Raw genomic sequence first — 16,842 nt, forward strand, 5'->3', positions numbered from 1 at the left:
AACTGCAATTACTTTTGCACCAACCTAATATATGTTTTGATGTGCATGATGATGTATGAACACGTATGAAAGTACTTCAGATTTGGGAACTCAGAGAAGGCTTTTTAGAGGATGTGCAGAAGTCATCCATAGGACGATTTTAGGTGAGAATTTTCCAGGGGGGCAGGATATGGGAAATTCCAGGTGAGGGGTGTGTGTGTGTGTGTGTGTGTGTGTGTGTGTGTGTGTGTGTGTGTGTGTGAGAGAGAGAGAGAGAGAGAGAGAGAGAGAGAGAGAGAGAGAGAGGAGAGAGAGAGGAATCTAGTGTTTTAGGAGTAGAAAGAACGTTAATAGAACTTGAATTTGTGTGAAGGAGGGAAGGAGATATTGGGGTAGTTATGAGAGATAAATTAGATTGCAGAGAAAAACAGGATCCAACTAGGCAAGTCTATTAGATCAATAATTTGCCCTTCATCTTAAAAGAGATGAGGGAAATGCAGAGCCTTTCAAAAGCTTTAAGCAGGAACTTTTTAGGCTAAGATGTACATTTTAAAGAGTTCACTCTGATTCCAGTGAGGGAGAATGCGTGGTAGGTGTGGGGCAGGCAAGTCAGGAGGCAGGAGAGCCAGTCAGAAGGCTGTTGCAGTCAACCATGAGAGAGAGTATTTTGTGTGTACCAAGAAAGTGGCAGTGGGAATAGATATATTTGAGAGAGAAGTAAGAGGGAGAGACAGGAGTATCTGGTGATGTCTTAACTATGGATGGTGGTGATGAAAAAGGGAGGCAGCATCAGAAAGACAGTGAGGCATCCAGCTGGGCAATCAGGACACCATACCATGGTGGCTTTTACTGAGAGAGAATTGCTAGGAAAAGTGGACCTTAATATGCCAGATTTCGATTAATAATCAGATGTTTAAGTGAATTATTTCAACTAAAAAGTTGTGATTTTAAACTTCTGCGTGTCAGCAATACATCTTCCTCTGAAATACTATATATAAAATACTATATATGTAGTACTATATATATAATACAATATATGAAATACTATATATACGTCTTAATTTTAAATTGATCTACTGCCTTGTAGCAGAATGCAGCCTGTGTTCAAGTCCTGGAATGGACACGTATAAACTATGTGACTTAGGGTAAATTACTAAACTTCTCTGAGATCAAGTTTTTTCGGTTTTTTTGCTTGCTGTGGATAGCATCATAACATCATCTAACTTGCTGAGTTGTTTTGAAACTTCAGTAAGATAATGCATGTAAAGTACCAGATAAGTAAGCAAGTAAAGGTTAGTTCTCAACTCTTATCCCCACATTATGTCAATGTTCTTATTATTTTAAATTCATCATGAATATGTATGTGTGTGTGTGTATATATATATATATATATACACATACACACACACACACATATAATCTTAATCTGAGGATAATGGCCTCCACAAAGATGTCCACAGTTTGATCCTTCAAACCTGTGGATATTCTATTTTACATACAAAAGGGACTTGGCAAATATTATTAAAGTTAGGGGCTCTGAAATAGAAATATCACCCTGGATTACCGGGGTGGGTCCAATGAAACAATACAAATCCTTAAAAGCAGGGAAGCTTTGCCTGGTATAGCCAGAGAGAGAGGGATGTGATGATAGAAGAAAGGTCAGAGAGATGCAGCCTTCCTGGTTTTGAAGATGCAGGAAAGGAGCCATGAGCCAAGGAGTGCTGATGGACTCTAGGAAAGGCAACAGAACAGATTCTTCCTTACAGCCTTCAGAAAGAAACATAGGCCTGCCAACATTTTGATTTTAGCCCCATGACCGTGGACTGCCAATCTGTAAGATAATAAATTTGTCCTTTTTCAAGCCACTGACTTTGTAGTCATTCTTTATGTTAGCAATGGAAACCTTACATACTATATATTTTTATTAGCATTAATATAATTAATAAATTTTATATAAGTAAAAGTAAATGGTAAATTTTAGAAATTGGGGACAAGTCGACATTAGGAGATAGCAGGATATGAGACCAAAAATCACATACACCCTGTGCTCCAGGTAGCTTTGTGCTGTTCACCTTCTGACCTCAAGTGCTCTTTACCCACGTGAGCATGTCCCCTGGGGCGTGACCACTTGACTGTTGAGTGTCCTTTTCTGTTTTGCAGTTATTTCCATAACTTCTTGCCTCAGCAGAGGGTGAAGAGATAGCATGAGATTGTGAGATATTTCCTCTATATGATCCCAGACAATAAAATAGTAGCCTTATCCTATGTTTTCATATATGTATGTGAATAGAAAGCAACAACCAGCCTTGCTACTCGAGTTCAGGGCTGGAGAGAGGGAAGTGGCAGTGAAGGGGCTAGAAATGAGGAGGAAAAATGAGTTGGGAGTAGAACTCTGGGAGCTGTGTGTGAGCCTCTTGTCCTGTTCTGTCAGGGCCTATCTAGGACTGCGTGTCTTCTCATGACACTTCACACCTCCATCCATAAAGACTTCTGTGATATTTTTTGAAGAAGGCTACAAAGGGCCAACAAACACTACTGAGTATTGTCACGGAATACAAGCTCAAAAATATTCATCGAGAAAATGAAAGGATAGATTGCCTATATTTTGATTTAAAGGAAAGAACTTTAAGAGAGTCTGGAGACTACACTACTTTTTAAGTCTTACATGTTTAAAGGCTAATTTTTTCCCCGTAATGATTATCATTTTGATCATTTTTATTATTTTAGAAATTTATTTAAAAATACAATATTTTGATGGTAGACAAAAACACTGCTTTAAGGGCCAAGATTCCAGGTAGCAATGGGTGGCATCCGATTTTCCCTTCTCCATTAGCAATTCCTAGATCTTCTAGGGAACAAAGCATCTTGCAATCTAGACTGAGCCACTGCTCTGAAGCTCTATGAAATCACATTAGTGTTTTGGTTTGTAGGGTTTTGGAACATTGCCTACCATATCATATACTGGAAAATGTTTATAGTGTCATGTTTAGGTTTCTTTAAAGGGCCATATTTTGGAGTTCTTATTTTTTGTTGTTGCTGGTTGATGATAAATGAGCTTAATATTAATTCGATATTTACACCTGACCACCAGTATAATCATTTTTATTGAATTAGCCGATCATTGTTTTAAAAATCATATATAACAAACATGTTTTCTCATAAAATCAAACCCTTTTCCCTCTCAAGCATCTCAATGATTTATTTTGGCTCTTTGGAGAGTCATTTAAATAGACTCACTTTTCTGCAAGATTAAGACCTAAAATTCAGTATCATTTATGACAAAAATATGAAACATTTCAAACAGGATGAAAAGTATAATTTTATGAAAATCAGTGTACCCACTATTCCTATCTAACAACTCCCAATTTTGTCTTATTTTGCTTCCTATTTTTCAATAAAGGAGACATTTTAGATGCAGTTCAAGTCCCATGTACCCATCCTTGATCACACTTACTCCCCTTTATTTCCAGAGGTGACCCTTCTCCTGAATGTGGTGTTTATTATTCCCATGACTGTTGTATACTTTTTATATACTCAATGTGTCCACATGAATGAATGAGATTGTTATGAAGGATTTTTATATGATAGAAAAGGTCACTTGGCACATACCATTCTGGAACTTGTTTCTTTTATTAATATTGTTTGAGCTTCAGCCATTTTGATAGATGCTACTCTAATTCAGTCATGATGTTTATGTTAAAGTATATATGCAAAATTTTATCTACCCTTCCATAATAGATAATTTATTCCCAAATTTCAAATATTGTAATGTAGTTCTTTAAAATGTATCATTGTGAGAATTGCCTCTATAGTGTTTACCAAATGGAAATACTGCATGATGGGATATGTCCATCTTAAAATTTACAAGATAGTCCCAAATTGCTTTAAAAAAGAAACATATTGATTTATACTCTTACTAGCAGTGTTTGAGAATTCCAATTCCTCCATACCCTCATGGACACTTGCTATTGTCAATTTTTTAAATTTCTGCTTAATTGAATGTTTGCAAATAAAATCTTAGAAAAAAGTAAGAGTGGAAGGAAATTGATCACCGTCAGGTCAAACCCCATACTTTTATAGAGAATAAACTGTAGCCAAGATGGTAAACAACTTTTCTCAATTTATAAATTTAGTTAACAACGGAGGCAAAATGTGAATAGAAGCTTGCCTTGAATTCAGAATTCAGTTTGGGCTTTCACAGATTTCAACTATATATATTGTTGAGTGATGTGTGAGGAGAAAAATGCATCTATTGTAATATGTAGCCAACTTTAAGAATTGTATGCTATATTTTTATTTTCTTATTTCTCCCTTCTTGTTTTTAGGAACTAGACAGATCCTGGGCTTTTTGAAAGTAATCAAGTGTTCATACTCCTAAATAGTCAGCTGAATTTGACTTCATAATGAAAATGAATTTCTAGATATCACCTATTAGGTGTTTTTTTTTGTTTGTTTTGTTTTGTTTTGTTTTTTGAAACAAAAGATTTAAGAGAGTTATTATTCTGGAGCTAATCACATTAAAAAAGATGGCATTGCTTTTGATTTTTAGATTCCATTTTATATAAATTGGACAATAGATGTCACTGTTTTGCCAATAAAAATAACAATGAAGTTATTTTATTTGATTATTTTTCTTCATAAACAATCCTTGCACTGAACAGATAAGTTACAGGGTTCTGGTAGAAAAAGCTCAAACAGTGACAGCATCTTTTAAATATTAATATCTGCTAGTGTTTTCTCTAAAACACAAATTAATATATCCAATCCATTACTTTCTGAATCATTTGAAATATAACTAATTTAAAACTGCTCATTTTATACCTTTCTATTAATGTTTTGACAACTAGGTATCATTATAAGGAGAGTTAGAATAAAGTTATTTGAGGAGTATAGACTCAGGTCAGAGAAAGAAACCTCTCAGGGTATGATTAATTATATTTTAAGTCCCTGTAATGTCTAGTAAGCTGACTTGATTGACAGAAAGTCTATACAAAGTGGAAATCAGGGATAGAGAAGCCAAGAAAGAAGAGAGATTGAAAGGAATGCAACTGGGTCCGGCTCTGAAGGATGTCCAGGGGAGGGACTGTGCTCCAAATCTTATGTCTGGAGTTAAGGCCATATTCAAATTTATATCACTTTTTGCCTAATTGAATCAGAAGTTATCAAGAAGCTAAGGTCAAGATGCTAAGCTGTTAGCATGGGAAAGATGACCTGGCAGAAATAGTGAGAGTGTTTAGAGATTGTGTACTCATAGTGTCTGTTTTTTTACACTAGGGGCATGTTGTGGAAGAATCTTAGGCTATGGTATAAGAGGACTGTTGAAGCTTAACGTTTGTTTCCTTAACTTTTTTTCCCCTTAAGTTCTCCATTGACTGTTATATCTCCTCTGCTAAAGCTCTAGGAAGAGTGTGTGCCTGATACAAGAAAAAGCAAACAAACAAACAAACAAACAAAAACCCAAAACTGAATTCAGAAAGTTGAATGAATGAGCAAGAGACAGGCCCTGAATCTAGCAAGCTGTCTATTCTGATTGTATTTGTAAAGTGGTTTAGGATTTATGAAGTACTTTCATACTCATTATCCAGGCTGCTCTCTGACTCCTCAACCCACTGCAAAATGACTTCTGGAGCAAGCATCTCACTCAAGCTGATCTCCGCAATGTTATTAATGATCTACAAATTGTCAAAAACCACCGACCTTCTCTTAAGTCTTTCTACTATCCAATCACCACCTTTTTTTTTTTTTTCATAGTAAACTATTCTCTTCCCCCATGCTTTTTATACTACTCCTTTTCCCCTGGTTTTTCTACTACGTTTCTGACCTCTCCCTTCACTAACAATTTTCCACTGTCCTGTCCCTTAAAGATTCATGTTCTCAGATTTCTGCCTCTGGCCTTTTTCTCGCTGAATGCTTTTCTGAATGATTGTGTTGGTGGGAAATATTTGAGCCACCTTATGTACAATTCATCATTCAACAAATATTTATTTTCCCCTATATACCAAGTGCTATTATAGGTGCTGGGGACAGAGGAGTCAGTGAAAATAACATCGTCTTTTTCCTCAGTCTTTTAGTTCTTGTGAGGAAAATGGCATGTGTGGAAATATATTGAATTATTGACTGATGTGCCTACACCTTCTCCTTTAGTACCCTCACCCTTCAAACACATTTTCTTATACTCTTAGTCCCTACCCCAGCAGCTAGGAAATTATGGGAGTATACCTTTTAGGAGAGAGTTATTAACATAGAAATTCAGGGGGAAATTGGGTTAATAGTCTATTTTTAAGTATTAAAATAGACTTGTGGAACTCACAATAGAGACTATGGTCTTGCACGAAAGGCTTGTAGAAGTACACGAGGGGGAGTTGGTTTTATAAAATATAGGCCTATAGGATTCATGTATAAATTTTATTCTGCTTGCCTGCCCACATATGGTCCCATTGGCTATTGAATACGAGAGAAGAAGAGGGGGATAATACATGGATGGGTGTGATCTATGTGCTCTTCCCTTTGAGCCATATCCTAATGGGTAGTGTTTACCCTACAATGATTTAAGAACACAAGAGCAAGGTGACGCATGTTCAGATTCCTGGTTGGGTTTCTAGATGCTGACAAGTCTTTTACAAGTGTAATGAGAGCTGGATGTAGCCAAGAAATGGTTGGTTCCAAACCTACAGGCCTCAGGGCAGGTCTGTTAAGTAGGTGGAAGCTACACACCAAATGTTTTCCTATAGGGCTGTGGAGGGTCGACTATGGCAGAGATGTGACAGTGGGTGCCAAAGGCCCTGGGGAGCCCTGCAGCTAAAACAAATGAGTAGCATTAGCAGCTTTGCCATGGAATTTCTTGCTAAAGATCAGGTGGAAAGCTGAGGCCAGGTGGGTGCCAGTGTTGAAGATATGACCCCTTCCTTAGATCAACTTTTTGCCAGCAAAAGCTACTGCTGAAGACTAGGCATTCACCTGCGACAACTGCCCACACGAAAATTTTAGTTTCTGCCATTGGGCAAAATGATTTCTCAAAATAATTTTTAAAATTTTAAACCAAGACAGCTATACTTTTCCTCCTCCTCTAGCTAGGTGAAGTTGATGGGAAATACAAATAGCCTTACACAAGTATTGAGTACCTATTAATTATCAGGGATCACGTGAGATGCTAATGATACACTGAATAGGACATTGTCTCTGCCCACAAGAATCCCAAATTGTATTGAGAAAAACAATGTTGAGCCACCTTCTGGCTGGTTTTCCTTTACTTAAACCAAAGAATTCAGCCTGCTGACCACGTCCAGATAGTGTATGATTAACAATTTAGACTCACTAGTGTGGCCCAGTTCTCTTCTTGTCCTCATAGATCTCATGACATATATAAGCCTGAACATGGCATATGAACTGGCACCATGTCATAATTTTCATTTTCAATTGTTTCAGAGTAAAACACTTTGTACTTGTTGCTTTAACGATTTCTCCCTCGCCCCCACCACCATTGTTCCATTCATTCCCTTCATGGCCATCCACTGGTAGATGGCTTCATTCCTGTCCAGGATTACCTCACCCACATAAGTACAGAAGGATGCCTTGGTAGCTCCAATTTTTATCTTCAATATTGCTTTATCCTCAGTTATTGATTTGATTCAATATTTTCTTTAAGCCATTAAAACTGTCTCTTTTTTTCTTTTATTTTTGAGATTACTTTTATTTAAGGTTAGAAAGGAAATGCCTTGAATAGAATAAATATCACATTTCAGAAAAAGGATGTGTTAAGGCTTTCTATCAGCAGTTGCTCTTTTTGAGAATAAAAAGAATTGCACAGGTACTTCATCAATGACAGGTTTGCTTTGAAGATAATATTCTATACTTTGAATAACATAATTTTGACATTTTTTTCTTAAGCAGTGCATGCTAGAACTGTGTTTCTGCTACTAGAATGATATTTTAAATCAGTAGTCAAATTGCAAAGAAAAAATCATTCCTTTATTTAACCACACATAAATATTTATCTAGGACAGTCATACTGTTTTATTATGGAGATTATGAAAAATAATTTTACTGAAAAAGTAATAGAATAATAGAGTAAAACCTTACTATCACAGAGTAATTATGGGAAGGAGACTTTGAAATTATGAAACCGTAAGTTCAGTATTTTAAAAGTAGTTTTATTAATTGCAAGTTCATGCAGCAATTCAAAATGAGTTTGTTCACTACAGAAATGGAGAAAAGCTACTTTAATTAATAGATAAGCATAGCTTGTAATTAGCATGTCAATTTTTTGTGTGCAAATGGATATTTCTAAAGTACTGAAAGTATTTATTTTTCTTATTTTAGGAGCTCTAACATTTTTCGAACAATCTTGTTAAAGCATTAATTTACTTTAAATCCTTTTAAACTTCAGGGCATCTGTGTGAACTACCAGCAGTTCTCTTGGTGGACTCCAATTAATTTATTTTCTGAGATTTCCCATTTACATAATATCTTATTTTCTAATGTTCATATTAAATTTTATGCTATGTGTTTTGAGATCATTTCAAGTGCCATGTATAGTCTCAGAAAAAATTAACATCAGTGGAAATATTAATGTGTACTTGTGAAGGAAGAATGGCAACTCAACAGAAGCAATTATACTGACTAGTTAGCAAGCAAGCAATTTTTTTTTTTTTTTTTTTTTTTTTTACTAAAGGAGAGATTTTAAGTTGTGTTCTGTAGATGTGGATATAAGACTCCATAAGAAAAATATATAACTATATATGTAAAATTGTGTACACACACACACACACACACACACAAATAGGTTTGTTTACACAGCACTTCCAAAGGAAGAGTTAAGAAAATCTGTAGGTGAACTGCTGTCAGGACTTTCCTTTATTTTTTGGAACTTAATTTCTAAACCTGCAACGGATAAGCAAAAACCAGCTTAAAAACCCACTAATAACTAATATATATCTCTCCAGGTGGCAAATAATGCATTCAACATTGTGCTGCAGTCTCTGTATCCATTTTCCAACAATGGGTACCATTAGTTACCTATGTTAATATGCTGGTTTCCCTGTCTTGCTAAATTTCAGCATAGAATAAAAATCTTCTTAATTTGGTTACGATTGATTAGAACACATTATAAGAAATTTACTGATATGTGGTTAGTCTCCAAAGTCATGTATAAAATGCATACATCATTATTTATATTATTTGTGTTAGCAAATATAATATCATCAAGAAAGAGTAACAAGCTGTCTTACTAAGGGCCCAATAAAGTTGAATAAAATACCAAAATACTGACGTTTAAGAAGGTATCAAAGAACAAAAAGGCAGTCAGGATATAAGAGGTCAAAACTGCAGAGAGCTACACACTGGTCGACAGAAAATGGATTCGTGATCTCCTAGGGCAGGGGGGTAAGGAGGTTAAGGGATATGCCTAAGGGATGCAAGGTTTCGTTTCAGGATAATGGAATGATTTAAAATTGGTTGTGGTGATGAGTGCACAACTTTGTGAATATACTAAAAGCTATTAAAAAAAAAAGTCACAGAGAAAATTGACTTTGAGATGGTCCTTATAGTCGCTGCTGTTTTTCCCCCTTGGGGCATTTGCTGATTCTTGAGTATGAACAGTAAGCCCAAACAAAGCAGTAGCCAAGTAATTATTGTTGCAGTGTCACAGGGACACATTCTCATAGGAGTCTAAGATTGAAGTTCAGGTCTACCAGGGCCAACAAGACTGATTTTGGAGAGAAGGGGACCATAGAGAAGTGAGACATACATTCTGTGTGCAAATTTTCCTTTAAGTATTTGCTCACTCTAAATTTATGCATGCATATGATAAAAGGGGGAAAAAATAGAAAACAGTTGAAAAGAAACTTAAACACTTAGCGGATGATTTAGCAAGCTCATAGCTTGGTAAAGGAAAGTTTCCATGAAGGTGGAAAATTTCAGTTAAGATGTCAGATATGCTATACTCCAAAATTAAGGGTAAACCAGAACTATGGATCCATGTAATATGCCTTTACTATATAGGTCTTCAGAAAGAAAAATAATTCTAAGTAATAATGCAGAACTTCTATATTGTCACATACATAATGTTCAATAATTACTATACATGCTACCAAAAAAGTACCAAATGATTGAAATCAACAAGAAAAACAGACAGTTAAAAGGTCACAGGCAAACCAGATGTTACCAAAGAACAGAGATTTATTTTCTAGAGTCAAATAAAAATCTCAAAACTGAGAACAAAAGCTGAAACTTAATAGTTTAATGTGTAAATTTAATAGAAGACCAGACATAGAAGATTAGTGAAATGAAAGATAGGTCATTATATAATATCCAGATTAAAGCAATAAGAGACAAATGAATACAACTAGATAAAATAGTCTGAGATATATAGAACACAGTGAAAACTACTAACATATTTGTAATTAGAAAGAGATAGAAAGAGACAGAAATAATATTTGGAGGATAAAGGTTGATAATTTTCCAAAACTGACATATATATATTAAGTGACAGGTTTTAAGTCTACAGAACACAAGGATAAATAGAAGAAAACCATACCTTGTCACGTCACAGAAAAAAACAATACTGATAGTCAAAGATAAGCAAAAAAAACTTAAAAGGTCCTTCAAAGGACAGTTAATTTTTAATAGAAAAAGCAGAATGAATAAAACAAAAGAATGACATTTTTACAGTGCTAAAATTAAAAAAAAAGAATAGTAGCCAACCAATTCTATAAATAGCAATAGTATATTTAAAAAATGAAGGTGAAATAATGAGTAAATATTTAAGCTGAGCGTATGCAACACCAAAAGCTTTCTCTTATATTCATGTATTTGAATTATTTAAGAAGGAAAATGATCTGAAGTGGATGCAAGATAAAGTAATGAATTAAGAAAATCTGAAAAAATAAACAAATGAGTATTTAATGAATAGTCCTGTTTATAATAATGTATTGATAACATAGAAGTATATAGTGAGAAAGGAATAATGAGTTAAAATACTTTAAGACAGTCTCATTTGTAGGAGGAAATAAAAATTTAATAATCAGGATGCATGCTAAAATTTCCAAGGTATCCATAAATAAAGATGTTAAGAATATATAACTGGCAAGCAATTAGGGGGGAAATAGTGAACAGCAAAATAAAAATAACTGAATTGATACAAAGGGAGGAAACAATGCAGGAAAAATAATTAAATACACAGTAGATAAATAGGAAACAAATAATCTCATACCCATAAACTTTAATATATTAGGAGTTACATTAAATGTGAATGGATAATACTCTAATTAAAAGAAAATTATTATAATCTGGATTAAAATCAAATGAATTAGAACCAACTACATATTACTTATGAGAAATAAACATTAATTATAACGAACGGAAAGATTCAAAATAAAAGAATGGTAAAATACATACCGTGCAAGTGCAATCTGAAGGAAAACTATTATAGCTCTAGTAATGTTAGAAAATGCAACATTTAAGTTGGAGAAATTATAAGGAACAAAGAGGAAGAATGTTAAAACTGAATTCAACAGGTATATATAACAACCCTAAATTTATATGCAACTAGTTATATAGTTTTAAGCTATACATGCTGAACACTGTCAGAACAACAGCAAAAAAGCCTATGATCAAAGTTTGAGAATTTTATATCTTTCTCGATAACTAATAAAAGTCACTAAGTGTTACAGAAGATTTGAACAACATGATTTACAAACTTGATATATTGGAGGAGGGGCGAGGGTGTTAGCAGAAAAACAAGAACAATGATAAATAAGCACTAGTCATTGGCATAACATGGGAGAGAAGGAGGGAGAACATAAAACCACTTTCCAGGCTTTTGAAAGAGATGCTATAATTACTGTAGTTCATATAGAAGAAAATAGCTCAGTGAGGCTAAGGTGCTTGCCTAAAACATAGGTGAAAAACATCTCATTTTGAGAGGAAGATCATCTTGTGCTAAAGGAGGACAGATTTCCAAAGTTTTGTTTGGCTTAATAATAATATATACCTTAATCTGCATAGATAAACCAGCAGCAGAGGGGAATAATATTTATAGGCCATAATATTGACTAATTGCTAAAGACCAGATGTTCCTGATAATCCTGATTGTTTTTGCCGAGGACATTACTATTCTATTCCATGGTAGAGTTATGTGTCAGTTTTCCTCTGTTCCAGTAAGGCCTTTCCAAGTTAAAAAAAAAAAAAACAAAAAAAAAAAAACGAAAATTGAAAAGAATAGGCAGTGTCTGCCAAAGATAGTAACAGACTGGGACACTAATTTTGTGTCCTCAGATTTCCCCAGCCTGCCATGTGCTTTCTTTGCAAATCATTCCATTTTATTCTTGAGAGTTTGGAACTGCTAGACTTAAAACCAAAAAATCCTGAATCATTTTATTAAAGCTTTTCATAAATAAAATTATGGGCCAGTGGTACATGTTTATTAGATTATTATATTTATATTTGCATATCAGATTCATTTTTTGTTTTTGTTTTTTGTTTGTTTTTTTGCACAAGAATGGACTCTATGAACCCTAAATCAGGAAGATTTTCTCCTTATTGAATTGATTTCAGGCCTTGAAATTTCTCATATTCCCTGTGATGCTTTCATGGTATGTGTCCCACTTCAGGCTAGAACTTTTCTAGTACGGGTTTGCTGACTTGTTCCTTACTCTAAGTGATGGGGGAAGGATTTTTATGTGAGTCATGTCAGTACAAAATTTGGTAAAGAGAATGAGAGGGAACAAAAAGCTTAAATGCATCATAGTCAACAAAGCCAATGTTTATGTAATACACACACACACACACACATTATTTTATCACTCTCAGGAAGCAGAGTACTTTGCAATTTCAACTCGAAATAGAAAAATAAAAATCCCTCTCACCTCCAGGCTCTCACACAGTTTCTTAAAGAAAATCTCTCCCTTCTCCCACCCCCATCCCACAGTATGATTGGAGCTTAGAAACTAGTTGAATCTACACATCAATGCAACAGAAAAAGATATATGAGTGGATATCATTAGATTTCCTCCCTTGTGTACCCCTTGGTGTGTTCTAAGTCTATTCCCTTTATATACCTTCATAGCCACATAGGGTATCTGGTTTCATCACAACTAGGTTCTTCTACAGCAGGGTTACTTAACCTTGGTACTATTGATATTTTCAACCAGATAATTGTTACGCATTGTAAGATGTTTCACAGCATCTCCGGCCCTCTACCCACTATATGCCAATATCACTGCTTCCCTCATGCCCAGTTTTGACAACTGAAAATGTTTTCAGGCATTGCTGAATAGCCCTGGGAGGCAAAATGGTTCCAAGTTGAGAACCACTGTCCTGCAGAATGAAAACAAACTACAGAAATATGGAGGAAGAAGAAAGAGGACATTTCTGACAAGAGCATTTTACGATGTTTTAAGCTTTCCAGAAGGATTCTTTATATCGAGATAATTTTGACAATTTTTCTTTATAAGAGAGGTAGGAACTATGGCACTGAGTCCACCATTTCAGATCTGATCTGTTGCCCTTGGCATGATTCTACCTTTCTCTTTTTTGGAGATCTGCTCGTAATAATTTCAGCTTCTTTTGAATTCCAGTCATAATGCCTATTTTCTGCTCCAAAATGGACAATAACTGGGTAATGCAAAAATGAACATCAGGGTTTACCCCGTGAGCTGTCTCCTGGATGATGTCCCCTGGCCATGGGTGTGATTCCTTCGATGAAGTCATTGTATCTTCCATTAACGGAGTGGATAATGTTCCAATTTCTTTAGTCTTTTCCTCCTCCTCACTCTGCATACGAGGTATTTTAATAAATTCCTCCCTCTGAAGGGACACTTCTGAATTCCGAATGTGATTTTCCACCATTCTTGGCACCTCACGTCCAACTGGAGAGAGACAACGACGGTGGGGTCTTAACTCTAGAGTTAATTCTTTTACTCTATTTGCATATCTTAAAGTGTTGAGGGTGTTTTCACAAGAGGTCATCCCTGGAGAGATAGTAGCAATCATGCAAGTGGAGGAGTTCTGGCCGATAAAGGAATCCCGGAGCACTTGTGTGAGTTTGCTGGATCTGAATGGGGTATGAGACTTGTTCTGACCCAAAGCTCGGATGCATTCCTTGAGCGCTAGGAGACTCTTATTAATCTCTGCCCCTTCCAGCTGCCTTTTCCGGTTGGCCCTTACAGTATCTGCTCCTCTTTCGTTCCCAGCTAAGTCAATGAGAGAAAACTTGCCATGTAGTTTCCCTTGCGACTTTAGGATGATCTGGAACACAGCGTGGCTCCTGGAAGAGTGGGCATTGACGGATGTCTGTCCAGAGGTCCGGCAGCTGTTCCCTAGTTCTACCAGGTTCAGCATGTCCGCCACACAACACACTTCCTGCTCCAGCAGCCCGACCACCTGAATTTGCTGATTTCCATCCTCAAGGACCTGCAGCTTCTTCTTCCAGTTCAACAAATCATACACCTTGCCCCCATAAATCTCAAAAAATGTCCCATAGACTTTGAGGTCCAGCTTCTCATAGGCTGAGGTTTCGAGCAGGAAGAAGACATCCTGAGCTACAAGGGCATAAATGCCTTTTGAACAATCTTGGTCCCTTCCTGAAAAGGCTCCGCCCATGGTGTGTGTCTTCCCACTGCCCGTCTGCCCATAGGCAAAGCAGGTGGCCATGCCCTTGCGGAAGATGGACTCCACCAGCGGCTGAGCAGTGAACTGGTACACTAACTCATTGGAGGCCTTGTCATCGAAAGCATGGTCGAAACAGAAGGTCTGGTTCTCCAGGTAGCGAGTGAGGTCCACTTTTTGCTTGGACTCATGCACCGTGACCATATTGTCCGAGGGGATGGTGATGATGTCCAGGTCCTTCATGGTGGTCTCTCGCTGGTTGAGAGGTCGCTTCCTCACGCAGACACAGATCCGATGGTGTTCCCGCCGCTCCAGCTTGACCATCGTGCTGCCGTCCAGGTGCCTGCGGTACTCTTCGATCATGCACATCATCTCATAGTTGGGATTTCCCGTGTGGACATTGAGGGCCCTTTGGGTTCGGATCTCCAGCTGTAGCCGTCTGCGCTTCTCCCGCTGCTTTTGCAGTTTCTCAATCTCCCAGAGGCAGGGAGACTTTTTCTGTTTCATCAGGCAAGGACTGCTGGGGACTTTTGCGGCCAGACTGTCCCCTGAGGGTGTTTTGGTTTTCTGAGGGATCGTAGCAATCCACCGTGTGGCCGTACGTCGGTCCCCGATGGCAGAAGAGGGCGCTAGAGATAAGCAGGACAACCACCCGGATGGCGTAGGGTGTCCCACAGAGGTCAATGCTGGATTCAGCAGGAATATGGTCTCTAGATCAATCTTTTTGCCTTTTTTGACTCCTTTTTCAATCCACTCTACCGTGACCCAAGGATTTTCTCTTTTGAACTCCGTGACCACTGCAAGGTGGATCCGCCCATCACTGCGCTGGATCGCCACGCTGATGCCCACTTGGACGTTTCGGAAGTGGGGCTTCAAGGATGAGAGGCACCGGGCGACAGGGAGGCATAACTGGCTGGCCATGGTGAACGATGGAGGTGTCAGGGCTCACTTACAGGGGTCCTTGGGGTTGGAGCAGCAGGACCTGAGCCCCAGCCAGTCTGAAGTTCCCAGAGCACTGAGCGTGCTTGCGTTTTCACCTGCCTTTGTGAGCCCTGAGCACCCAGGCCCCGCCTGGGGTCACTTGCGTCATAAAGGAATGGAGAGAAGGGGAGGCAGAGCCAAGGGCCTCTAGGTGAAAGATGGACAAAGTCCTGTTTGTGGTGCGAGGTGCTAGTGCATAGGCAGCTGGAATAGAGAAATTGTTCTCTGCCACTAAGAGCGGAGGAATCCGAATTGGGAGTAGGGTATATATTCCGTGGACATTTTGTGCCTTCGTTTTAGAAACATCCATTCATCCCCGAAGTCTTAACCTGCAAACTCAAAGCTAAGTGCTTTAGTTGAGAACAGGTGAATATTCCCAACCTTCACCTTCCAGTGATCAGAGGGAAAAAGTGACCGCAGAGCTGTTTGCAAATCATAGGCTTCCAACCACAGGATCCCAGACAAACACCCTCACACGTTCCATCTTTCTCTCCCCACCACACCTCAAAACTTGTTTAACTTCGTCATAACTTAAAGTTATTCCTGTTTAATGGGCTTTCTCATTACAAAATCAAAATGAGTTGGATGCAGTGGGTTCTTCTGGTAATTTGCTAATAGTATGGCACTTCCTTTGGTGCAGCATCTGGGTTTGTAAACACAAGATGTTTATCGCATTCCAAGTAGCTCTAACAGATACAAAGTGAGTTTTGTTGCACTGCGGTCACCACTATTTTTGAGATTATTTCAGTAATTACCTTTCCAAACTCATCCAGTAATTACACTTCTGGCCTCATTACCTATAATTTGGAAAAAAAGAAGAGCCATTTGATGGAAAGAGATAATTCATCTTATACCCCCTCTGAACCCCAAAACTGTGTGTGTGTGTGTGTGTGTGTGTGTGTGTGTGTGTGTTCTTAGAAGTTGTTTTGGGTGGAAGGGGAGTCAAGGGATGGGAGATGGGAAGGCAGCTAAACTAAGATGATCAGAGGCAAAAATATATTTTGGCAAGATTGCAAATTTTTCTGTAAGGTGATTTTCTTGCAAACAACGACATCAAAAACAACAAAATTACATCAACTTCCAGATAGTAGGCTGACACAGTAACACAGTATGTGTATGCTTAACAAACCCCCCTTCCCCCACCACCCCCACCGCCTACCCCAGCTTGTGCTCCATACGTATACCACATTGTCTTTTGGGCTGTGAGTCTGGTGGTAACTGCACTGACAGCTCCAAAGTAACATGGAGTAATATGGTGTCCTTATACTCCTCCCTAGG

The 16,842-nt window shown here is 37.5% G+C and overlaps 1 protein-coding gene across 1 annotated transcript; it reads right to left on the minus strand.

Moving 5' to 3' along the window:
* Positions 1-13,494: 13,494 nt before the first annotated feature.
* On the minus strand, positions 13,495-15,504 carry KIF2B (kinesin family member 2B). The gene has a single exon (XM_088801840.1). The coding sequence runs from the start codon at positions 15,502-15,504 to the stop codon at positions 13,495-13,497; it is 2,010 nt and encodes a 669-aa protein (XP_088657966.1).
* Positions 15,505-16,842: the final 1,338 nt, after the last annotated feature.

The sequence above is a fragment of the Rhinolophus sinicus genome, chromosome 12, assembly GCF_057876585.1.
Source record: "Rhinolophus sinicus isolate RSI-liver-muscle chromosome 12, RSI-T2T, whole genome shotgun sequence".
In the NCBI taxonomy this organism is placed as follows: domain Eukaryota; kingdom Metazoa; phylum Chordata; class Mammalia; order Chiroptera; family Rhinolophidae; genus Rhinolophus; species Rhinolophus sinicus.

Excerpts from the sequence above, each read along its gene's own strand:
- KIF2B (XM_088801840.1), bottom strand. The coding sequence starts at position 15,504 with ATGGCCAGCCAGTTATGCCTCCCTGTCGCCCGGTGCCTCTCATCCTTG.